Source organism: Pseudopodoces humilis, chromosome 6, assembly GCF_049639895.1.
Source record: "Pseudopodoces humilis isolate 2021_Gansu_Grassland_sample_001 chromosome 6, ASM4963989v1, whole genome shotgun sequence".
NCBI lineage: Eukaryota > Metazoa > Chordata > Aves > Passeriformes > Paridae > Pseudopodoces > Pseudopodoces humilis.
In genome coordinates, this window is record NC_142205.1 from 49,151,513 (window position 1) to 49,176,814 (window position 25,302).

The 25,302-nt window shown below is 38.5% G+C and overlaps 1 protein-coding gene across 2 annotated transcripts; it reads left to right on the forward strand.

The window, feature by feature from the left end:
* Nucleotides 1-23,718, forward strand: DNAJB14 (DnaJ heat shock protein family (Hsp40) member B14). Of its 2 annotated transcripts, none has more exons than XM_005517484.3 (8): nucleotides 1-271; nucleotides 5,942-6,116; nucleotides 15,143-15,288; nucleotides 18,258-18,443; nucleotides 18,792-18,886; nucleotides 19,535-19,644; nucleotides 20,858-21,030; nucleotides 22,702-23,718. In XM_005517484.3, exons 1-8 carry the CDS (start codon nucleotides 139-141, stop codon nucleotides 22,824-22,826), a joined length of 1,143 nt encoding a protein of 380 aa, XP_005517541.1. In that variant the 5' UTR covers nucleotides 1-138; the 3' UTR covers nucleotides 22,827-23,718. The 2 variants fall into 2 exon arrangements, with proteins under 2 accessions (XP_005517541.1, XP_014116342.1); XM_014260867.2 differs by lacking the exon at nucleotides 1-271 and adding an exon at nucleotides 2,001-2,117.
* Nucleotides 23,719-25,302: the final 1,584 nt, after the last annotated feature.

Sequence of the window (25,302 nt, forward strand, 5' to 3'; positions counted from 1 at the left end):
ATGGGCCCTGCGGAGTGAGCACCGCCCCGCCTGACGCCCCGCGCCGCTCTCGGCGCCTCCGCCCCGTCCGCCTCCGCTCTGGCTCCGGGCCCCTTCTCTCTGCGCTGCGGCGGGCGGAGGCGGCGGAAGGAGAAGCCCATGGAGGGGAACCGGGACGAGGCCGAGAAGTGCATCGGGATCGCGCGGGAGGCGCTGGAGGCCGGGAACCGCGACCGCGCCCTCCGCTTCCTGGGCAAGGCGCAGAAGCTCTACCCGACCGACACGGCCCGAGGTGAAGCCCGGCCCCCTCCCCGCTCCCGCTGCCCGCGGCCCGGTTCCTCGGGACGAGCCCGGAGCGACCGCGGGGCCCGCAGGAGGGCGGGCGCAGGGGGGGCCTCCCCCGGGGGGCCCTGCAGGATGAGGCGAGCGGGAGCCGGCCCCAGAGGCAGCCCGGGGGCTGTGGCGGGGCGCGCGGCTCGGCTGGGAAAGGAGGCCGGAGTGTGTGCCCAGGAGCAGCGCTCAGGGCAGGTGCCTTCCCCCCGCCAGTGCATGACTCTGGCGTCAGGCGCTGCGGAGGAGTGGGTTTACCTCCCCCGGTGCCAGCGGGGATGTCCCAGGGCCGACCCAGCTCCTCGCCTGCATTCCCCCTCCTCCCTACAGCCATCAGTAAAAGCGCAGCCATACAGACGAGGCTTAGCCCCGATTAACATTAGGACATCGCAGGCCCCAGGCCGAGACAGGCTGGGTTGGCTTCTTTTCTGTCACTGTGAATCACCTCTCACTAACAGCTTGCAATGAGAGCTGCAGCTTCAGAGTGGACCGTGTCTTCGTTCTCTGATATACTTGTGGTTTGGGTTTTCTTTGGTTTGGTTCCCTTTTGGTTGTACAGCAGCCACATAGGAATTGCACACGGGTTTACCTTTCCTAGAGAAAATGGAATATGTGGCTCCCTGCCAAGACTTAATTAGCTCTTCTGACTGTTTTGTGCTAAAAACTTGAAAAATATTTAGCAGCCTTTTAGCAAAAGGTGTTTAAAAATAATTGTTTAAAAGGAACAGTAGTAAGGTTTCAGTGTATGTAGAACTGTTACATGTCTTGGAGCCTTTCTGTCACACAGTGCCAGAAGTCAGCTTAAAACACCTTTGGACACAGCAGGGACTTGTTGCGTCCCTCTGGTTCTCACTTACGTGGTCTCTGCTGTGGAAGGAGTAGGAGCAACTTCAGTGCCCTGTACCATTTAAAGGCCTCAGCACTTGCCATTTCTGCAGTGTAAGTTTGAGGCAAAATCTTGACTGGAAGTTGCTGTGAGGAGATGCAATGAACATTTTTGGGCACCTTAATCTCCTGACTTCTTATATGCAAACAATAAATGAAGATTTCACTGGCACTTTTTTTAATTAGTTTTTAATTTTCAAGTGTTTTGTTTTTTTCTCCTGCAAGAGCATGGATGTTGCCATATTCCCCTAAAATTCTGTGGCTTGAGAATATGACATGCATGAAAATACTTTGAGCTTTTTGGAATCTGTGTTGGTCAGGAGGCAGAGGATTTCCTTTCAGGTTTTTCCACAAAGGAGAGCAAATAGCTTAGTATGCTTCCCTCCGATTGTTATCATCTTCTGTCTCAAAGACAAGAGTTAGAATAGCTTTCAGTGAAAAAAAAAAACTTCATCTGACTTGTTTTGAGCATTGGGGTTTGTTTGTTTTTTTTTAAAGTAGGACTGCCAGTACATAACCACCCTTATAAAGTATTCAGTGCAAGAAATAGATGGCTAATTAGGTTATTGTCTGTAGGACACTTGTTTTATTCACTGTGGAAATTAGCAAAGTCAGTCACAAATGAGGCACAGACTTGGGGGAAAAGAAGATGGCCTTGTGGTAGTGGGCTGTAATCTGGAGAATTGAGTCTTTTAAACTAAAAGCTTCACAGAATTTCTCTGTGATATTTAATAAGTCAGTTCACTCAGTTTCCATTAGTGACCAGCTAATTGTTTGTGCTTCATTTTTCAGGTATTCAGCTTGAAAGAAGGGCCTGATTTGTGGAACTGGTGGGCAGTTAAAGCTCCATCTGAAGCTAAAGAGAATTGCAGATGCCCTAATACCACTGAAAAAGTTCAGGCCCTAGGCCTGATTTGAACTAGGTACTTAGAAATTAGGGGACTCTGTAAACTTGTAATATCTCTGTGCTTCAGTTTTCTAGATGTGGAGGTTGTTAAATCTTTTAAACTCATCTCATTTCCTCCCCAAATAACACAAACTCATTAAATTTATTTTGGTTTTAAAGTTTGAGGCACCTAAATGGCCCTCATAAAAGTGCAGTAAGGTGCAAGGACACAGACTGTCTTTTTTTCAGGAAAGGTTCTAGAAGGGGTGCAGTAAATCACATCTGACATTTTACACTAAGAACAAATTAAACTGCTCTCATTGGCATCTTTTAGTGGGGGGTCCACTTGAAGAAAAAAATCCAACCCATGATTCTTAATTTAGGTAATCAAAAATGTGTCACAGCACATACCAGAGAGAAAGAAGCAGTCAAGGTTTTGTGAGCCCATTTAGTTCTGACACAAATTCTGATTTTACAGTCATAAAGTCTTTGGTTTATATGGTGCTAGGACAATGTGGTGCAGCCCCAGTAGTCACTCTGCTCACTTATTTTTCTCTGGAGTGTGGGTTAGAAGGTAGTTGAACTAATTTCTCACTGAAGTTGCAGAGTCTTTATACTTTGTACCTTTAGGATCGTTTTGAGAACAATTGCCCACCATTTCACAAATGAAGTTCTATCAGTCATGAAAGCAAAGAGAATGGTAATGCTGAATGTTTTACTGGTGGGAGCTTCTTCCTCCTGATGTTATAGTGGATTACAAAAGGACAGAGAATAGGTTTTAACGATTGTCTCTAAAACAATACTATGTGTGATCTGCTTTTGGCAACATTTACATTTAAAGGGCATTCAGCACTAGTTCAGTCATCAGTGAAGTTTAGTTTTGCTAAACAAAGCTTCTGCCTGAAATACGCTGACTGCAGCAGTGCTATTTTAAGGCTTTAGTGTGAAATGTAAGGTCAGTGTTTATTTAATGATACTGAGCTAATGACTTCATAGTAGCAGTGTCCATGTTGACGTCATTCTTTGCTAGAAAATTGTTCTACGCTTCAGCCGTTCAAAAAATAGTTTGATTTTGATTTTTGCTAATGATTCATCTTGCAACTGAACAGAACCCAATCACTCATCTGGAAAACATTTTTAAGAGTGGTTTTAAGGATAACAAAGGACAAAATGTCCCTTTCAAACTTAGGTGCCTTTCAAACATTAGCGGCCATTTTTAGGAAGAAAATGATATTAAAAAAACTTTATTTTTCAGTGCTTCTTAAGATTTTCTTGCCCCATTTCTGATGCTGCCTCTAAAAACAAATTTTCTTGGAACATGTCAGCTTAATTTTTAGGCTGTTGCATTAGGACAAATTCTGAATTAAACAGAATTCTTTCATTAGTGAAAGTGGGAGGGTGGGAGGGAGCAGAGGGGTCATGTTCAATGCATAATGGAATCAAATGTAGTCCAAAAGATCTTTCATTCAACAGCAGGTAATAGTACACACAAGAGATGCTTCAGACACATTCAAAGATAAGAATCGTTGTCTTACCTGTTAACAAAATAAGTCTTTGGTTCCCTGTATGCCCTATTTCTAAGTACTAGATGTACACTGAAAGTTTTCTTTAATGCATTGTTAGTGCTGCAATTCTAACAGCTGGTTTTACCACCAGCAAGAGTCAGTTTTTTCTGAATATCTGAACTGTATCTTTTATTTAAAGGAAACAATGGCCCCATACCCTTTGTGTGGTTTTCTTTTTCACTGTAGGACAATAGCATGTTTGTTTGTATGTGCTGTGTCCTGCTATTTTAAGAAGTTCACTTTGATATATTTGAATTTTACTATTTTTAAGCATCCTGCATTGTATTTTCAGCAGTGCAGCACCGTTATGAGGTCTGAGAAGGGGATTAGAAAATAGTAGTGTTTAAGGTGTACTGCAGCCAAACCTCGTCATTAAGAGACTTGGAGCCACACTTGCTTTGAAGAAACACTGGGTGTTAAAAATGCAAACCATCACCCATGCCTGCGTTTCTTCCATTTCTGCTCCCACAGGTTCTGCATAAATGTTGGTGCAGGGATGAGAAATTTCTAGAGCAATTCCAGTATAAAAGGAGAAAATGCAAAACTTTGAGTAAGCATTCTTTCAAGAAGGTCACATGTTCAATAGGATTCTGTGTGATGCCACTGTTAAATGTCATACTCACTGGATAGAAAAATAATCAGGTTTTTGTTTTGTTTTCTGATAGCACTTTGGAGCACATTTGGACTGAAATGCTTCATTCTGAGGGCACTGTCTGTTCAAAGCTCTGTTCCTGATTAGTTCTTAGCCTGCAGACCTGGTCACCTCATTGGAGTTGTTACTACTTTATTTACCTCGGAACATCATATGCCACAATAGAGGATAGTAGAATAAAGTATTGCAAATATTGACTGTGTCCTTCAGTTATAATCCATAATGCAACTGTAGCTCTCCTTTTTCCGAGCTCCAGATTTCAATTATAATGAAAGCATCCCCCTCTGTTACAACTAGAAATCTAAAGCTTAGTTAATTCCTTATATCTGCTGTAAAGATCCTGATCTGATCAGTCAATGAGCCTTGCTGAGGCACGTGGAGGGCAGGACTAGCTCTGAAGTCAGCTGACTTTCTTGTTCAGACTGAGTGTAGCTATTCATTTATAAGTGAATGTAAAAGTAAACTCTGGGGAGCTTTTAAGAAGTGGTGGCTCTCCTTTTCAACAAAGCTTCACTTTCTTTTCTTCCTGTGATATACAGGCTACGATGTGTAGGAGCCATATTTCCTGCTGCTCTAAGAAAGACCATGCTAGCCAGAGGAGAATTTTTTTTTTTCATTTAGAAGAAAAATCTTAAGGATTCTTCCCACTGGCTTTCTAGAAGAAAGTGCTGTGCTTTCACAGTGCATGGAACATTTTTCCTTACCAGTTTTTATTAGTGCATTTTTAATGGAGATAGTAACTCATTTTCTTTATGAAACAAATTTAGCCTATGTAGTTTGCCATGTTGCTCTGAAGGAATCTGTTTTCAGGAAAGGTGGACTATTTAATAATCCTTGATCTATATTATACTTTGTGTGCAGTCCCTTATGTTAGAATGGTATTGTTTCTGATTCATTGCTAAGACAGATACCCCTAAAATACAGGCTTATGTACAGAAAGAAAAAACAGACTTTGTGTATAATGTTTATTAAAGCTGCTAAATTTGAGATCTGCCAGAACATGGAATGAAAGAGGATTTTAAGAACTAGCAGAAGCCAACCGGTTTTCAAGATTCAGGTCTTGAGTTGAGTGTACTTGGCTGGTCCTGAGTGTTTTTTGTGGCATTGTAACAGTGGTTTGAATTTCAGCTGATATTGTCTGGAAGGTATAGAGCATCAGTTTGTGGCCACTAATGACTCAGGTTACAGGTAGATATGTACTGTAGGAACTGAAATGTGCTGTAGATGGGCTTGATATCTGTGAGGAATAATTTGCAGTTTCTATAGAATGTTAGTTCCTCTTCAGTTTATAGTTGCTTATTTGGTTGTTCAGATGTTTTTCACCCCAAGGCACAAGTTTAGTGCCTCTAAAAAGCATCTAGAAATGAAGCAGCTGGATAAATTCTCTCCAGTGTTACGTTACCTTGGCAGAGATGGATGGGAGGAGTCCAGTCACTAATTTTGAAACACCTTTCCATAGTTTTGCCAGAAAAAGGAATTGTTATACTGACTGCAGAAACATTTGTGGCACAAAAGGGTGATTAATAAGGAAGGAGGATGTAGCAGCTAGTCTTGGAATCTGGTGCTCTCATCTAAGATGCTTGAGAGCCCTGGCTTAATCACTAATACCTGTAATGATACCATGATATACTGTTGTTTTTATAGTTTTGTTGGAAGCTATTATGAAGAATGGAAGTACTGCTGGGGGAGGCGCTTACTGCCGAAAATCAGCCAGTAGCAGTGATCAAAGTAAGCCCAATAGCACGAAGGAGGGCAATGCATCTGCTGCAGGTGAAAGTGGAAAAGGCTACAACAAAGAACAAATGGAAGGAGTATTAAGGTATGGCTTAAATATGTCACTGCTTTTCATTCTGTGTATTATGTACTCGTCCTTTCAACTCTTACCATTTAAAGGAGCCACAGGAAGTTTGAATTTTACTCAGAAGGGTTACTTGTACTGAACTTGGACTAGAAGGAAGAGGAGAGTTTTGCTGGTTTTAAACACTGAATGAGACACTGTCGCTTTCTGCAAGAAAGATGCTACTCCTTTCTTCAAACTATCAAGGCTACTTTATGGAAGAATAATACTCCAAATAATTATTGAGTAGATCTCATGATAAATAGGAAAAGTGGTGAAAATTCTGTTGTACAACTTGCAGGACAGTGTTTCTATTCAATATTTTTATTCTAAAGATACATGCTCACTCCTAAAGTTTATTTTCAAGCTAATCTTGCTGTACAGGCAAGTGTTAGAATTGTTTCTAACAAATTGTTAGAATTTGTGTAGAAAAAGCGTTAGACAAGTGTTAAAATTATTTTGGTTTGGACATAAAGGCACCTGAGCAACTTAATCTGGAGGACATAGTCTGAGTTGCAGTATAAATTCTGCTTAGCGCAGCTTGATAGTATTAAGATGAGGTGACATCAGGAAAGGATGTGTGCAAAGAAACAAAGGTCAATAAAAATGTCATTTTGAGGCAAGTAACTCAAGTCATGTTATCACTGCACACTTGCTGGCTGTAGGAGCAAGAAAATTACTGTTTGATATGTGCCCAGGTTTCTGCTAAAGAACTATGGATATAGTGAAGAAATTGCACACCTCAAACCCTGTTAATTTTCAGATAAGCCTAGCCCAAGTATTTTCAAGGGAGCTTTAAGGGAAATCAAGAGTTCCCTATTTCCTAGTTTGTGTATATTGGATGAACTGTTGTGCATAACAGAAATTTGTGGGGGATTTTTTTTTGTGTGCATCTGTGAAATGTATGTTACTGCTGATACTATCTTGGGATCTTCCTAAAGTTCAATAATCTGTTCAGCTGTGCTAACAGTGAGGAAAGAAGTTGAAGTTGTATCAACAAAGTTTGGTTGATACAGAAGCCCTGCATTCAGGCAGGTAGAAACCAGCAGCTCTCACATGGTTATTCTCTTGGTGTCATTTACTAGAGCTTTTCATTTACCATCTTCTCCACTTAATTTATGTTATTGTCCTTTGTGATACATCTAAAGTAAAACCTGGACAAGCCTGTATGTTTTTTGCTATCTTATATCAACTGTTAAAATGAATGTAGAATGTGTCTGTGTGCACACGTGTGTGAGACAAAATATCCAGAAAAAAGTCCTCTGTAAATGCGGCTTAGGTCAAAATAAGGTATGTAACATACTCCTAGAAAGCTGCTGCAAGGGGAGCTGTATTGGTGCCAGCAGTCACTCACCTGTGATGTGCCATTCTGAGCTGCAATCTTCTTTGACATCAGGATCCCTGCAAGATCTGTTTGCTTATTTGTTTGTTTTAGCAAAAGGTATGTTGCCTACTTTGTTTTGAGTTCAGTGGTACTATAGAGCTAGCTTTTTCTCTGGTAGGCTTTTGTGGTATTGAGTATTGCTTTCTTGAAGGGATTTGTTAGATACTATATAAACTTAATCCAGTTTGTTCAGATCAGGACCAGTGTTAGGGGTATTCAAGAACTGCATATTGAGAATAATTTGATGGAATATAGCTTCTAGAACATTGAATATGGAGTTTTAAAACCTACCAACATCTTTGCAAAATAGGCAAATGTAATACCTTACAGAACAACCCACATTAGTTTGATCTACATACCACTTAAAATCATGTGTTAAAATAGTATCTTCACCTTCACTTGGGGAACGCTGCTGTCCTTTAATACAGAAGTTCATAAACCTTTAGAGTGAGATGGAATTTTTCTTTAGATGAGCAGTGATCAACAGAGCAAGTTTTCAGTTCATGTTGGAAGATTTGAAATGTTTGTCATGGTATTAGTTAGTAACATAAACAAACCACTTAAATATTTGTGGTTAAGAATTATAAAACGTGTGTGCCTTGCCAAGGAGAACAGAATCAAATACAAACAATGGGCTGAAAGTAAATGTAAAAATATAACACATTCAGTGATGGTAATTGAGAGAAAGTTCATGTTTAAACCACAATGAGAATGAGCTTTCTAGTTGGAAACATGACAGGCAGCATATGATATTGCTTCAGTCAGGGGCAGATTTTTCCAATTAAATGAAACATGCCCCTTTGGGGAGGGTATTCTTTAGAGAATAGAGTTTGTCACCACCATATGCTTCTGCCTTACCGCAGTGGAACGGTTTTCAGATGTTTGAATTGGTTAAAGAAATAGTGTGTGAGAAGAGGTGGCTTTAAACAGTGTTTCATGCCCAGTATTTGTCTTTTTTTCCTGTAAGGGAAGAATGTTATAGACAGCAAGGTAGCAAAATCTCCAAACTTCAATAAATTCTGACACATAGCATGAATTTGACATTGGACAAACAGAGTTGGTTTGCATGTGCATGATTCAAAAGGTCATTATCCTCTAATATTCTTCCTTTAGGAGTTTTTGGTTCAGTAACTGAATGTAGACATAGGGAAAGTGCTTCTGGTTTCAACTATGCTTCCATGCCATTTCCAATGCTTTTGTTGTAAGCCTTAGTGAGCTGTCAGACAGGGGAACTGACTGTGAGCTCCCTGGCTTGGATCACTGATTAAAGTTCCTGGAGCTGTACAGCTATCATGAATTTGCTTGTGACAGAATATTTAAGAAGCATAGTGAAGGCATGCTTGGAGCAATGTAACTCATTTAGCTGCATTAATTTTCATCAGGGTTACTCTAGTAATCTGAGTAGGTATGAGTACAAACAAGCACCTCTGTGCTGGCTTCATTTTTTCCACGTACACAGGGGACACTGATCACTAGCAAGTTACCATAACTGTTCTGTAGAGTATTACACGAGCTTGCAAGTTGCTCAGCAGGGAGAAGTGTAAGATGTAACATATTTCCTCTGATTGCATAAGTGCTGGGTAATACTGCTCTTTGCGGGAGCCGTGCTCGCTATTTCAGTGTAACAGTTTGAGGCTTGAGAGATACCACAGCACTTTGTTGCTTTTACATGGAAATGCTTTGAAAATCCCATCTGTAGGACATGCATCTTTTTCTTAATGATTCTTACCTTGTCACTGAGAACTGGATCAAGTTGCCTTAAACCCTTAGGTGACCTGGATGTGGGAGGTATTGACAGGAGACCAGCAGAAATATGCTAGGACCCACAGTAGACTTAACGTCATTGTAAAGCAAGTGCCCTAGGAGTCTCTAGGCAACTGAAAGCTACCCAAGCAATGGCAGTTTAGGACAAATGTGTGAGAATTGTGTGCACCCAAAAAAAAATAAAACAATAGGAAGCATGAAGCATTTTCATGTTGTATGTTTTATACAGGCTCTATTTAAATGATCCTAAAATTCACAAGGTGTTTGACCTCTTTGGTCTCTTATTTTTTAGTCAATAAACCATAGCATGTATTCCATATTGCCTTTTTGACATCTGAAAGAAAACTGCCGTGACTAGTAGTATGCTAAATTTGCACTGTTGTCTTGTGAAGACTGTGGTGGAATACTGCTTTTCCTGCCTTGCCAGTGCCTGCTTCTTGGAAGAAAGTACAATAATCAAATTTTGTATTTGGATTGTTGAGATAGAACAAAAACAAATGAATAGATGTATGAGTTCTATAGAGACCTTGCAAGGCAGGATTAAGTGTCATCAAGTAGTGGTCAGGACTTATCAATAACTTGATTTGAATTCATGTAGTCAACCAAAAAATTGCCTCTACATATTTCATGGATCAAACTAGGAGTATAAATTACATGACTGTCTTCTTCCAGGCATTCTGCTGACACTTTTGCAAATCCAGCAAAAAGAGAATTATTGGTTCTTTTCCAGCATGGTGTCGAGAAGATAATTAACTTAGAGTGGATTAATAACAGCAATCAATATATGCTAAAAAAAACCAAACCACCAAAGCAAAGAATCGGGGCATGCCTTTAATTAGGCTGTAGAGCTGCCTCGAAGTGTTGAAATATCCAGTTTAATGGTTGGGAAATTAAGGTGGAAATCATAATCATAGAGCGTTTCACATGAAAGTGGCAGAGAAGACATGATGGACTTCATCAGAAAGGTTGTAACTAAAATAAAAGGTTAAATAAAATCTGGAGAAAAGTATGCTGATGTAAACACAGCCTTGAATATTTCATATAATGCACACAGTAGAAACCATCTGCTCAGTTACATCCAAGAGCAAGGTAGTAAGACAAGCACCCTAATGTGAATCTATCAGTGCAACAGAGATCTGTGACTTCTGCTGCATTTGTTTCAGAAACTAGGGATATGCCAGTACCAGCTCGAGTTCCTTGACAATGCTGTGACCTTCTCTGCTCAATCTAGAGTACTTCTTTCAGGCCATGTTTATGTTACCCAAACTGTGACTGGCACATTCCCAGCTCAGCTGCGAGATACCATTTGCATCAGACTCTCTGGCATAATCGGAAATTTGACCTGCATAGATTTTGGTATGCATTTTACTGTGTTTTTCTGCTCAACTCTAGGATCAGAAGTCAGTATAGCTTTCGCTTGCTGGGGTTTTTGTCACTAACATTCACATTTCTGCTCACTGCTGCTCAATTCAGATTTCCATTGGGAGAAATAATTATGGCTCCCTCGACATACTTCTGATTGAAGTATTTGTCTTTTGGGCTGTTCCTGTGAGGCTTTGGAAGGCCCTTTGAAATACCTCATCATACTCCAAATTTCATGATTGTGCATTGCTGCAGGTATTTGATACAGTAAGGCAAGCATCTCTGATAGGTTTTGTTAATCTGATAAAAGTGCTGACCTAATCTGAATTGTAGATTTGAAAAGTGATCTGACAAGCACAGCAGTAGGATCACATAATTTTGTAGTCACAGGAGAACCAGTGGTGGTAGCCCTAGGGCTTCTGCAGGTGAGAAGAGACGTTTCAGGACCTGAAGGGCTTCCTCTGCTATCAGCCATCAGAGCATGGAGAGGAGCCCAGCATCCAGCAGAGTTGTTGGTGCTGCAGTGTGAAGCTGACTGACCAGTTCTACTGCAGGTGCCTTGTCAGCTGCAAGCTGGGGTAGTGGAGCTTTGCAAGTCACGATGAGATACCTCTGTCAACAGATTGGGGATGAAGGAAGGCCATCACTTGCTCTCATGCTGTTTGAGAAGTCTATTCTGTAAAAGTCAGCTGTTATTTCAGGAACAGCCAGCAAATCTGTTAATCAGAAGGACAAGTGCCAAGGTGGTGGTAGGGGACTAACAATTCAACAAGGAGAGAAATTACCTAAACAACAAAAATAATTTGATAGTAATTCAGATACAGAAGTGATCCAACTAGAAATGAAAAGTAAAAAAAAGCAATTCACAAAAAAACAAAACCCCAAGCAAAGTATCAGTGAAAACACCAAACTTCAAATAAGCCAGAAATAAAGAACAAAAATAACCTGTTCAATACAAAATGGGCAGTTAGTGAGCAAGCGATGTGTACATTAGAATTTTAAAAAGAAATGTCTTTGTGGAGTTTATGTATGCAAGAAGATTAGCAGTAGGAACTGCAGTGCCTTAAGGGCAGCAAGACCAAACAAACAATTTGAAATTCAGCATTCAGAAAGTTGTTCATGCTGAGAGTGTTGCAGGAGTTTCAGGTGCAGTTAAAAGCCAGCAGTAACATCAGTGATGGGGCTTTTCCAGAACCTCCACTGGTTTGACCCTTAATTTTTCCATGCCTTTACTGGCTGATTTGTGTGCCCTGTAACAAAAGAAGGTGAAAAAGCAGTGGATCCTTCTATCAACCTGCCTTCCCAAGACAGATCTCCACAGGATAATTCAATGGTGCAGGTAAGGGATTCTGGCTGAGTGAGGATTGTCAGAGGTCAGTCTGCTAGAGTAAAGATGTGAGGAATATGTCCAAGAAAGGTCTGCATCTTCTGAGGGACAAGGATCAAGTTGGCCATGACTTCCAACAGCTTCCAGCAGCTGGAGAGAAATTTCTCATCAGGAGAGTGGAGTTTTGGGGAAGAAGACTTGGAGCATCTCTTAAGGGTTGAGAAGGGGTGGGACATCTGAGGCCCTGGTGTGGTGGGCTTTGTGCTCCAACAGTGTTAGAGAAGCCTTGTGGCTGCGCAGCCGTGTATGACCTGAGTCTGGTGACCCCTCAGTTTGTCCTGTGATAAACTGACTTACCAGGTTCAGTTTGTGATGCATTCAAGTTTTGCCTCTCAGGACTACATCACAAACACTGATAACTTTGTTTAATTGGAAAGCAACTTCTAATCATCTTTGCTTGTCCCATGCATCATTTGCACTGGGGATCAGTGCAAGTTTTGGTGCAAAACTCATATGAACTCAGTTGAGGGGGGAAAAATGGAGGTGTTATCCTGTTATGATTGCCCTGAATTGTGCTCTGTCAGGAACCTCCTGGCAAAACTCACTGGCTCTCTTCCAGGAGGAAACTGCATTGACCAGATGCTAGCTACTTACAGTCCAGGTGGTTTTGGCCTTGAAGTAGCCAAGCAATTGTGTAAAACTGGTGGCTAATGGCAGAGTGTGGCAAAGGCTTCATAGCATAAGGTCACTGCTGAAAATTCCAGGCTTAGGTATGGGTTTTGGCCCCTGTGCATGTTTTTTAGCTTTAAAACTTGATCTGCCTAATCCAAAGTCCTGGTAAACTGCAAAATTTCCATATGTATATGCATGTTCTACATTTGTGTTTGTAGAATTTTTCATTTACCACTAGGAAAGACTTGCAAAGAAAAACAGAAATGTGTTATACCTCGGCTGAACACATTTCTCGATAATAACAATACCTCATTTGTGGGCCAGGTTCAGGATAGCTGTTGCATGGAGGTCATTGCATTTAATCCTTTAGATTTTTTGGTTGATACCCATCATTGCTATTTCTCCTTTGAGGGTTGTCCACTGTGGAACATCCACATCCACATCCAGTGAACTGGAGGGAACTCTCAAGTGGGTTTTGGGGATTTAGAAGAACAGGTTGGCATCTATTGCATTGTTCCTTTTTTCCCCATATTTCTCCTCTTGGCATCCTAGAGTTGTGAAATGGATGTATATTGGGTCTGTAAATAAATAAACTTCTGTGTTAGGTGTTTTTTTTCATGAAAAATGACAATATGCTGTTAAGGGAGAGAGTTGTTGAGGATGCGCAGTGCTTAAAAATACGTGAATGAATGTTTAACACCAGAGTTTTAATGCTAAAAAAATAACAACGTTGCTAAGCATTGACAGCTTGCTATGTAATTTTATATCAACCAAAGTTCTGAAGAGTCTGGCCCACAAACAGATAGCTCAGAAACAATTATTGTAGAAAAGTTAGATTGGATGCTGAGATAGCAACTTAATGAAATAAAAGCTTAATTTGATACTGTTACACATTTAAATAAAGCTACCTGCTCTTGATACAGTTCTTAAGTCATCGAGGCATTGAGGCTATGGATTAAGGGATTTGTACACTACCACAGTTCTTTCTGCTTGTACAGATTACCAAAAAAAAGGTTTCCAGTACTCAAGAGTATATTTTAATGTATTTTCTTTCTATCCTTTCTTGATGGATTCATGATGTTCTTTTTAGTTAGCTCTATCAGCTTCCTAATTGGAGCTTATTAAATGTTACTTCAATATAATGAGCTATATTTATTTCACAGGATGTTTGTGTTGGCAGCTGCCTGCATACATTCAATTCAGTGCTCTTGCAAGCATTACACCAAGGCTTCCATAAAAGCTCCTGTATTTGAATACAGGAAACAGGATCCCTCAAATGAAACTTGATTTGATCAATCTGTGAAGTAGGATGGGCCACACATGATGGTGTGGTTGTACTTGTGATGCTCACACTCCCTTAATTACAGGGTATCCATTCTTCTTTCATGAGAATGCCAAAAGCTTGCTTGCCCCCTTGTTTTCCACATGGCTGCCCTGTGTGTAGTCTTGGAAACATGAAACCCAAATTTAAGTAGAAATTTGTGCATGCAAGAGAATGCAGATACAATTACAGCCATGTGAAACAACTCACATGAAGCTTGTAAAGTATTTATGGATGTAATTTCTATTTCTTGCTCAGACCAGCCCATTTCTTTTGGCATGCACTCAATGTCAGTGTGCCTCATTTCTGCAGTGCAAATTAGGGATTCAGCCTTTTCTTTCTGAATTCTTACCCAAGTGACTTGGTTTGATTGTTAAGCTATATTTACTGATTTGATCAGTTTTTCCAGCCCACATAGAATTAATGTTCTCTCTTCTCCTGTAAGTGCTCTTTCTTCCTTCTGGGGTATGGTAAAGTATACTAAATCATTACATCATTTCCGGATTTTACTTCTGTCTGGGTTAGACAGCCTACAAAAAATATTTCTGAGGTTTCAGTTTTGAAAAATGCTACACTTGATTATATGAGATGAGTTAAATATGTAATTGCTGGAGCTGCTGCTATGACATTGAATTTACATAAATTAAGATCCAGTGCATTCCCAGCAGCAGAAGTATTCTCACATGTTTTATTCCCTGAAAAGTGAATGTTTGAGTGGTGGTTGGATTTGACTTTTGTTTGGAGAAAGGGAGGTATTGTTTGCTTTGTTTTATATCCTTTATACTGAAGTACATTTGCTGTTTACAGTCCAAACAGATTATCCTACCTGCTAGTTGTGCAAAGTAAATTTGGAACCTTCTTTTTATGCATTATTAACAGCAGTATTAATGTAATTGTGGATGAGGAAATGCCACAGTAGTTGCAAACTGAAACCCTTTCTTACAGCTGCGGTAGTTCTACAGTAGAAGAAATGTACATAATGAGCTAAATATTGAGTTTATTATGAAAAAAATGCATTCTTTGTTTCTAGAGTGGCTATTTAAAAAATATTTTATACTGAAAGCAAAAGATGTAATGTGGTACACCAATGTTGTGTATGACCTCATTTGCAGCTGTATGTTAACCCATTACTTCTGTATCTCTTTTTTTGCAACATTTTACGTCATTTTCTTTTGCAGTATAAAGAAATGTAAAAATTATTACGAAGTCCTTGGAGTGTCAAAGGATGCAGGTGAAGAAGACCTAAAGAAGGCTTATAGAAAACTTGCTTTGAAATTCCACCCAGACAAAAACCATGCACCTGGAGCAACAGAGGCTTTTAAAAGTAAACCCCATTTTTACTTTGAATTTCTTTTATGATTAAGCTTCATCCAAATAAATATCTGCATTGGTCATTTGTATTTTTACAAATGTAAATGTATTTTTAGCTGTTGTTAAACTGACATTTTTATTGAAGAAAATACTTGACCTTTGTTATATTAGAAATATAGATAAGTAAACATGGACTTCGGCAGTAGGGCTTGGTTTCAGAAAATTGATTGTAGTGTTCAGTACAGGGAACAAATACTTGATCTGTGAAACCCAATTGCACTTTTTTACTGTTTTTCACTTAATGTAGTCATCGAATTTTACTACCTTGGATCTTTACTGTAACTGAGCTAGAAAAAAGGAAATCCGTGATAACAAAATGTAGCTTTTACTGAATCACATGCCGCACTGTTACCTCTTCCTTAGCATTTTTTGTATGTGTGTAGTTTTACTACTTTTTCTGCACAAAAACACCTGAGTTCAATCGTGGCCTTACTAGTAGTTGTCTTTGACCATTTTTTAGGTAAAATTTACAGTCTGACTTGACCTTATTTAAGGCTGCCCAGCTTAGCCCTGCACATGGGAAATTATTGAAGAAAAGCTTTTTAAAGAAAACTACACCTTCATCTCAGGTGAAGAAAAATGTGAATCTGTAAGAAATGATGATGCATAAACAATCTGATTGTGGTACATCTTTTTATTTTTTTTCTGTGTGAGGTTTACATGCAGACATTTGAAAAAATCATTCGGATAAAACACTTAAATTGGGGAGGGAAAAAAGAAAAAAAAAGTCCTGAGCAAGACTCCTGATACAGACTTTAAGAGGTAATTATAATAATATATTAACAATTACAGGTGAAAAGTAGATAGAGCAAAGCAGTAAAGTTGATTACTGTTGAGTCATTTAATACAGCTATGTGGTATCTTTATTTAAAAGATACTATTCCTATAAAATTGTATTGGGCCCTAGGAATAAAATAGTTCTTTCTTGTTAATAGCATTTCAAATCATCTTTAAAATGTTAAATTCCGTTTATTAATATTTTATTTAACATGAGCACTTTGTACAAGTCTGATTTCTTCAGCTGAATTTCACTTTCTAGTTTTTAACTAGATGAGTAAACAAACAGGAAATTTTGTAGGGGAATCTTGTTTACCAAAAATTGTTTAATGACAACTAGCATTTGCTTTCATTGAAATTATCATAATCATTTTGTATGGCTGAGTAAATTTATGGTTTAGTTTTCCTTTAAAGGTGTCTGGTGAGTTTTTGACATCCATCTGAGAAAAGGAGTTCATAATAATAGGTTTTATTTCATAATAATGTTTTATTTTAAGGAAAGGTCACATTTTAAAGCAGAATTGAATTTCATGATAGGTAAGGTACTTAGATCTTGACCTACCTAGTACTACTGTTCCATTGTATTGAACAGTTTCACTGAAGTGAATTTTTAAATGAAAAAGTTTGTGCAAATATAATAACTTCTGCTGTCTTTTACCAATTTAGTCAAGAACCTTTTCTTTGAAACTTTTGAGCAGTGGCTTTTTTTTATTTTTATGTCCTTTTTGAAAAGAAAATTATATTGGAATTAAAATCTGTTGTGAATTAGCACCAGATAATCAAGAGCAAGTAACAAACAGGCATATTGTGACAGTATGGTGACTTGACTTTATATTCAGTCACCTGATTTATCTAAGTTTTTAATTGTTGGGAAAATCTAAATTTTTACTGCCAATTTTATCCTTGTATTGAGCAACAGAACAGTATTTGATGTTGGTTTATATCATGCTTTCAGTGCAAAATACCAGGCTTCATTTTTTTGGGGTTTCTCCTCCACTTAAAGGAATTGCATATGTTTTATCCTAAGGGCATCTTAAAAGACACATAGCTAAAACTCATTAACTCTTGCTTAGACTGGATAATGTTTAAAATACTAATTATAAAACCACAGTCTTATTTGCCTGTGTTGAGGTTATAGTGTTGCACCTTTCACGAACTTTTGATGACTGTGGCTTTTCAACACTGAACATCATAATCCCTGTGCCTTGGGTTGGTTTTCTGCCAAAGAAGTCTTTTGTTAGAGAGGACTGGAGGAGAGAGTAGAGAGGAAGGCAGAAAGGGTTTAATGAAGATATGACTGAGTGAAGATCTTTCATCAAGTGGCAGCACAAACATTCCATCAATCTGCAAGATCATTATGTCTGTGCACAGCAAGAAAGAAGCTTCTAAAGTCATTAGAATATGTGGGTTTTCTTGCTGATTTTTCCATGCTTATCTAAATGAGGTTTTTTCCTTTCTACTGCCAAAATTGAAGCTGTTCATTTGTTCATTTGATACCATAGCATAAACAGGGACAAGCATCCAGGCCAGGCCCTCCGAACACGGAGGTCATATTGATCGCCCAAAGAACACGTGCATTCCTGTCACACGTGCATGTTGTATTCCTCATGTTACATCATGCAAAACTTTGTGTTATTAATGTAATGCATAAAAATACCTTCAGAAGCATGAAGACAAATACATTCACACTCTTGTTCACAATGAAGTTGGTATATTCCAAGAAATGACCACTTACCAAATGAAACCAAAGAAAACCTGCCAAGTCTATGATGTTTTTTTAAGCTAGGCTGCTAGAGCAAACTGCAGGTACCCAGGTTCAGAGTCGTATTGTAATGCTTGAAGATTTTTTGGTAACTGCAGTGAGAGAGAACATTTCCAAAAGTGTAGGTGTTCCCCTAGAAAAGCAAAGCTCTTCTGCCTTGTTTAACAGGATAAAAGGCCTTTGAATAGCATTGGTGGGAAACTTTGTGGAAGCTATTCTAAGAAAAGTGGAGATGTTTCTGGACCTTGTTATACTCTAGTTGTTTAGTAACATACAGTGAATTACATCGTTTGCTGCCTGTTTTTGACTTTGAAATTTCAATTTTCATGCTGGAAAGCTTTTATCATGCATTTATGGGAGTTGTGTTTTATTCCTTGCTTCAGAAATCGGAAATGCATATGCTGTGCTGAGTAATCCAGAAAAGCGAAAGCAGTATGACCTTACAGGCAGCGAAGAGCAAACTTGCAATCACCCTAGCAATGGCAGATTCAACTTCCATAGAGGTTGTGAGGCAGATATTACTCCAGAGGATCTGTTCAACATGTTTTTTGGAGGGGCCTTTCCAACAGGTATTTGTATTCATCAGTATAATTGTCTAGATGTACTGCCCAGAGTGGCATTAGAGCTTATGACATTATAAAACAGTAGAATAATTCCAGCCAGCCTTGAACCCCAACTCTACAATCTACATCAGTTTATTTTTCCCTCAAACGCTGCGTAATCCGAAAAATGTCAGTTCTTTGGGGTTACTATCATAGAGATTAAAATACGTCTTTTAAGCAACTTTGAAAATATAAGATACCTTAATGTCATTTTATATGCCATTGTGCAGTAATGTAAAGTGCTTTATGTTGCTTCTGTACTGACTTCTAAATAGTATTGTGTACATGATTTAAATGTGGCTGTTCCTTCCTCAGGTAGTGTACACTCATTTTCTAATGGTCGTGCTGGCTACAGCCATCCAAACCAGCACCGTCAGAGTGGGCACGAGAGGGAGGAAGAGAGGGGTGATGTAAGTTTAAGCACCATTGGCTTTAAATTATGAAATCTGCTTTCAGTGGTGTGATTGTACAGGAGCTCTCTACTGTAAACCACTTTGTACCTGCCGGTTGGGTATTTTAAACTTCAGCAGGTGGTTGGCTTACTGACTGATAAACAGGCATGCAAATTTGAGAAGGTAATAGCCTGGTTTTGTAAATCTGTTGTATGTCACTTTCTTACTGGTGACTGGTATTATTAACCTAAATATGCCACTAATTCTGGCCACTAATCCTTGTATGCATTTAAAAATTTATTTGGGCTGAGGTAAGTATTGAACTTATGGCTCAATATTGACCTACATGAATTATGTCTAGTCCTGTATAATCACATATCACTGTATAGATGAGACCAAATCATAGTATACAATGTAGCTGAATCCAGTTTTTATTTGGTAGTTGCTTGTGTGTATGTGCTTACCCATGAACTCTTGCAGCTTGAGCACTCTGTGAATATTGTGTATGCATTTGAAAGTTCAGATAATACCACAGTGTTTGCAGTTACTGTTTTCCTAGCAGCTTTGGAGGCTTAAAGCAAAAAGTCACGCTTAGCATTAAGTATTGTCAAATTTACTTGTTTGCTTGATGATTTATGAAATACTTGAATCTGTTTTGTTCCTTAGGGAGGTTTCTCTATGGTCATTCAGCTGATGCCTATTATTGTGTTGATCTTTGTCTCCTTGTTGAGCCAGTTGATGGTATCTAACCCTCCTTACGCCTTATATCCAAGATCGTAAGTAACGCTTAATTACATCACCTTAAAGTAGAGGGGGAAGGTATTGTAATCACCCTCTCCCACTTAGAAGCATTGTGGAGAGTCTTTCATTAGTTGATCTTTGATCTCCTACTGTGAAGAAAGGGAAGGAAGGTGTAGATGAAGCAGAACAAAAAATGTAGGTGCAAAAAATATAGGTGCTGTGAGGATGTAATGGAGAAAAGAGGTCAGCGCTACCTGGAGTTTAGGAGGTCTAGTACAAGCCAGTGGGTCCATGCAACACGACATGTTGTAAAGGTGTTTACATCTCCAACATACGTAATCAAAACCTGAAATCTGCTAAGGCTCATTATTCTTTTGAGGGTAATCTTTGTTCGCGGAAGGTGAAGAACTTGAAAGCAACTTCCTTATCCTTATTTAAGTGTTAAACTTGATGATGGCTGGGAAGATTGTCTGTTTTTTGCTTCATTCTAGGTGATGGTAAAATCTTCATTTTCTTTTGAAGAATTCTACTTGTGAAACTTACCTATTTTGTACAGTAGGATATTTAAACCTTTTTTTCTTGTGAGAAATAAACTTGAATCAAGCATGCAGCTAGCTGGTAGACTTAGCCCACTCACCACAATGGTTTTAGAGGTTTTTAGTTCCTTGCAGATCTCTCAGCCCCACAACAGAAAGGTTTGATTCCTCCTGTTTTTCAAAATTCTCTATTTCTGGAGTAGGATGTTTTTCCCTTCTGTAACTAAGCTGTTGCAATGCTTAGAAAAGCTTCTCTGCCAAAATGTTTGCATCCAATCTTTGATTTTTAATCTGCAGAATGCCAGCAGGAAAATGAATTTATCAGGGCTGGCAGCAAACACTTCAGAATGGAGATGCCTGTACTGTGTTGCAACAGAATAGTGACCTGTTTCTGTTGAGTTTGAATGTATTTTTTTTTATTATTAAGACTTATATTTGCCTAAAGAGATATGAAATAAATGTCATAGTAAAGTGGAATTTTTTTATGAGATCAAGTGTTTAAGCAGCAGAAGTTTAATGATCAGGTAAATGCAATAATTTTATTCTCTAGACAATTATAGAGCCATTCTTTTCATTATTTGTCTCAAAATGGCAAATTTATGAATGTGCTGGTACTATTCTGTAATGGCAGTATTTTTTTTAAATCTATTTGTGATATAAAAAAATAAATTAATACTTAGTCTTTCTCTCCCCCCTCCCTTCTTTTTTGCAGAAGTACAGGGCAGACCATAAAAATGCAGACAGAAAATTTGGGTGTCATTTATTATGTCAATAAGGACTTTAGAAATGAATACAAAGGAGTGTCGCTACAGAAAGTGGAAAAGAGTGTGGAAGAGGATTATGTGTCCAACATTCGTAATAACTGTTGGAAGGAGAGGCAACAAAGTAAGTTTGGTAATATGTGTAATTTCATGAAATCATGCATTACTATAAAATTAAATTGCCTCAAGCAAGAAGGAAGGGCTTGTATTATTACAACATCTCAATGTGAAATTAAGTCCCCTGCTGTTCCTCACTTTAACACTGTCCACGGTGTCACTTTGTTTCTGAATTTTATTCAGTGATCTAACAACCATTTGCAAATCATCAGCAATTTTAACCTGCTGCTTTATTATCTGTGTCGATTTCTCAGAAAATTAGACTACACTAAATTGATAATGACAAAGCTTTTGTCGTTAACTCACTGCAATTTATAAGAATTCTCATGTCTTCCACATTACTTTATCATGGCAATAACTCATTTCCCTAAGTGCTTTTATATAAGTAAATAAATATACAGAAGCTTACATAGAAGCTTACATAGGTATTTACAGGGAGACAAAAAAAGAATCTTCCTTGGACGACAGTACATACAAACACTGTTTTTCCAGGCAACCAAGGACAGGCAGTGCATCCTGTAAATCAAGAGGGTTTAGTTTGCCATCTGTTTCTCCAATCTAATATTATACAATGAGTTACTTCTTTTCAGAAACCTAAAATTCAAAGTTAAACCATAAAAATACTGAAGATCACCAGCCTTTTCTAAATCAGCATCAATTTTATCCAGTTATTCTGTTATCTGTGACCATTTTGTGAGCTATGTGGGAACAGCACCACTAAAATTTACATTAGTATTGAAACCAGATGGTTTTAACTTTTCAGGTGGTGAACTTCAGTCATAGCTAACTGGAAAAATAATTGATTCATGAACTGTCAGTAAACTGACCAAAAGCAAATAGAATGCAGTTCTCTGAGTAGATCAGTAGAGTAGAACAGTAAAACTGTTCCCGCCCAGTTTTAGTCTCTGCAGTGCAGTTGCTTGGTACTTGTAATTTATTAGGTTGTGAAAACTACCTAAACTGATTTTGAATAAGAGGCTCCTAATGTTTTCTTTTTTCTGATAATAGAAACAGCTGATTTTATGGTTTTAAAATACCAGTTGTGTGTTAAATCTCCGTGACAGTTAAAATCTATCTGGGGTTGATTGACGTTTAAGAATGTCTTGCATTTTGAGTTGAAGTGACAAAAAAATCTACAGAATTAAAATGCTCAGCATTGTCAAGCTGTTGAGCACCAGTATAATACAGAGAGCTCTTAATTATTAATAGCTCTGAACACTGACAGTCTGAATCAGCATCAGTTGAAGTAAAGGGCTTAACATTCAGATTGGACTTTTTAGGGCACAGACAAGATGCTAGAGCTATCAATAACAATGCAGGATCACTGAGAGTGGCCTGTATTTGTAATGTTTAATAAGGTCTGACCAGAAGTAGTAGGGCATTTTTTGTTATTTTGTTGTTGTTGAGGATTTTTGTAGGTTGTGTTTTTTTCTGTTTAATCAGATACTGCTTTATGAACTCTGAGGGAGCTGGAAGGGTGATACAGCTTTAACTGCTCAAAAAGATGGAATTGTTACAAATATCCAGCAAAGGAAAACAGTAGCAGTGCTGTTTAGTCTGAGGGAAGTTAGAAGGAAAAAAGGGCAAGGGTTAAAATCTCAGGTGTTTTGTACAACTCTGTCATGTTCCAAGTATTCAGTTTGTAACCAAAAGAATGTTTTCTCTTTTCTCCTTGAAGAAACAGACTTACTTTATGCAGCAAAAGTATATCGAGATGACCGCCTCCGAAAGAAAGCAGAGTCTATGTCCATGGAGAACTGCAAGGAACTGGAACGGCTGACCAGCCTCTACCGAGGAGAATGAGCTACAGTTACACACACACCTTACCTATGCTGTTATCTCTCCTGTAAACCGACAAGAGATTTAGTTTCACCATGGGTGCTGGAAAAGAGGGTGGATGTAAAACTCTACTGTGTAGCTGTTTCCAGAAACCTTATGCTGAAATATCATTTAACGGCTTCTTTACCTACTGTGAAATATAGGTAACTTTAATTGTCTAGATTTTACTTCAAAGCTTCTGTGAATTCTTTCAGCAGAGAGAATAGCTCAGAAAGGATGCTATACTTGTAGAGACTTAGTCATAGTGGTTCTCCTCTAACATATTTGCCATGTAAATATCTATGGAAAGAACACTTTGTGTATATACGAGTTAAATGACTTTCTATTTAAAAATCTCAGAAATTTAGTTCCATACTACATTTTGTCTCACTGATGGAATAAATAGTATGATTACATCACTCCTATTCAGATGTCAAGTGTGTGGAGTTGAAACAATAATTTTTAATATTTTATCTCTAACTCTATGTAAAATCTTCTAGGTTTACCGCTTAGAGGAACTTGGTATTTTTAAATATAATGGCATATATTGCTAAATATCTGTTGGGGTATATTGATCTGGTGTAGAGTAGCAGTTTAGCTGTTGTAGTTTTTTAGCATTTCTAAGCAATGCTGAGAAAAATAAGAACTACACTAATCTCTTTTCAAAGTAAATATTTGCAAATGCTGTACAGACCATTATAAACATTGCTTTTAGTACTTGCAACAGTTTACAACAGCTCTACCATTTGGTATTCCAGTAGTAGTAAGTCCATACGTATGGTTAACATGCATCCATAGCTTCCTTAATTTTCACTGGAAAGGTAGAGGAAAACATGCAACACTAAAAACACTAAAATAAAAAGGCAACCTAATTTTTTTTCCCTGGCAGGCTTCCATTTTCTTACTACTTTTTTATTTCAAGCTGGGTCCCAGTACTGATTCCTCAACGGGCACCGCAATTGGAACAGGGAAATTTTGCTAAGTACAAGCTATGTGCCTTTCAATTTTGCCAACTATTTAAATGCTTTGCTGCTTTGCAGTGTGCTCCTATGGTCAGAACCCTATCACTTGTCAGAAGAGGTAGGGTATGCATTTTTTGGGACCAGAATGTAGCTGGACTGACTTCCTAGAAATGAGCAAGCCTACTGTTTGGCTCCTGTATGGAAGATCATGTAACTCAGTGGCCTGGAAATGGAAACTATATGTAGCCACACCTGCTGATGCAAAGAGGTGTTCTGAAGCAGCTAAGTACAATGTACTTCAGGTTTATCAAAGTATATTGAAAATGTTTTTAGGTCCAGTTGCTGATGTTTTTTACATTTTAACAGTGTTATGCAGGGGAATGTTTCTTGTATTTGAGAATGCCAGATAGCTTGTATTATGGGCAATATATTTTGTTTGAGAAAATTGCTGTCTGAACAATGCTGTCAGTTCATGTGGAGCCAAATATTTCTCCTAAATTTAAATACTTTGTCTGACTTCATTGCAATTCCTTCTGATCCAGAGCAGGATATGTTTGACTTTACAAATACACTGAATGCTATTGCTCCAAGTGACCCAGAAAACATTTTGCATATATCAATTTTCTAAACTGTCCCAGTGGAAATGTCTTGTCTTGAATTGGTGTAACGTGAGACTGGCTGCAGGCTTTTAACTAAGCAGCTAAGCCAGTATTCAAGGTGGACATGAAAGCCTGGGGCACAAAACAGAACTAAAAGTTCCTGAAACAACAACAAAAAAAAAAAGTTTGCTGTACTGAATGTCCTTGCCAAGACTATAGTAAAAGGGCTCAGATATAATGGAAAGGCATCCAGATGTTTGAAATATGCAATCAAAATCTATGGAGAAAACGACATTCCCCAGTTTTTGTAACTGTCCAGAATGTATTGTAATTATATTAATGAAAACAAACTATCGAGTACATTCTGGTACTCCTGTGTCTTCTTAAAAGAAGAAATTTATTCCAGAGGCTTTAACAAGTACTTGGGCCTTCCTGTTTACAAATGAGTCTGAGTTTGCAAGTAATCTTTTAGTTAACAGGAAAAGGGATATATAACACATTTATCAAATATTGAAACTGTGAAGTCAGAGTGAACAGATGGTCTTAGCAAAGCTGCCTATAATAATCCTATGGGCTGTGTCTGCCCTGCAGCCACTTCTGGTGCAGGTGAGAAGTGTGGAAATGGATGGATGCTGAGCTGTGTCAGCTTGGTTCGATTGCTATCAGTTCCTCTGCAAACTGGGATAATGTGGTGGCTGTGCCCTATGGCAACACAGACACCCCAGAAGGTTAAAAGTGAGACCTAGACTGCAACATTTCATTTGATTACCTATTGCAATTAGCACTTTCTGAGAAGGAAATAATATGTTTATACTGGTGGAAGTATGCTGCTTAGCATTTAACAGATTAAATAGTTGCACACTTTGAAATATGTAGTAATGTGCAAAAGGATGCTGTGAT

Excerpts from the sequence above, each read along its gene's own strand:
- DNAJB14 (XM_005517484.3), top strand. The coding sequence starts at position 139 with ATGGAGGGGAACCGGGACGAGGCCGAGAAGTGCATCGGGATCGCGCGG. Across the intron at positions 6,117-15,142 it reads CAAATGGAAGGAGTATTAAG|TATAAAGAAATGTAAAAATT; the intron begins GTATGGCTTAAA and ends TTTCTTTTGCAG. Across the intron at positions 18,444-18,791 it reads TGGAGGGGCCTTTCCAACAG|GTAGTGTACACTCATTTTCT; the intron begins GTATTTGTATTC and ends TTCCTTCCTCAG.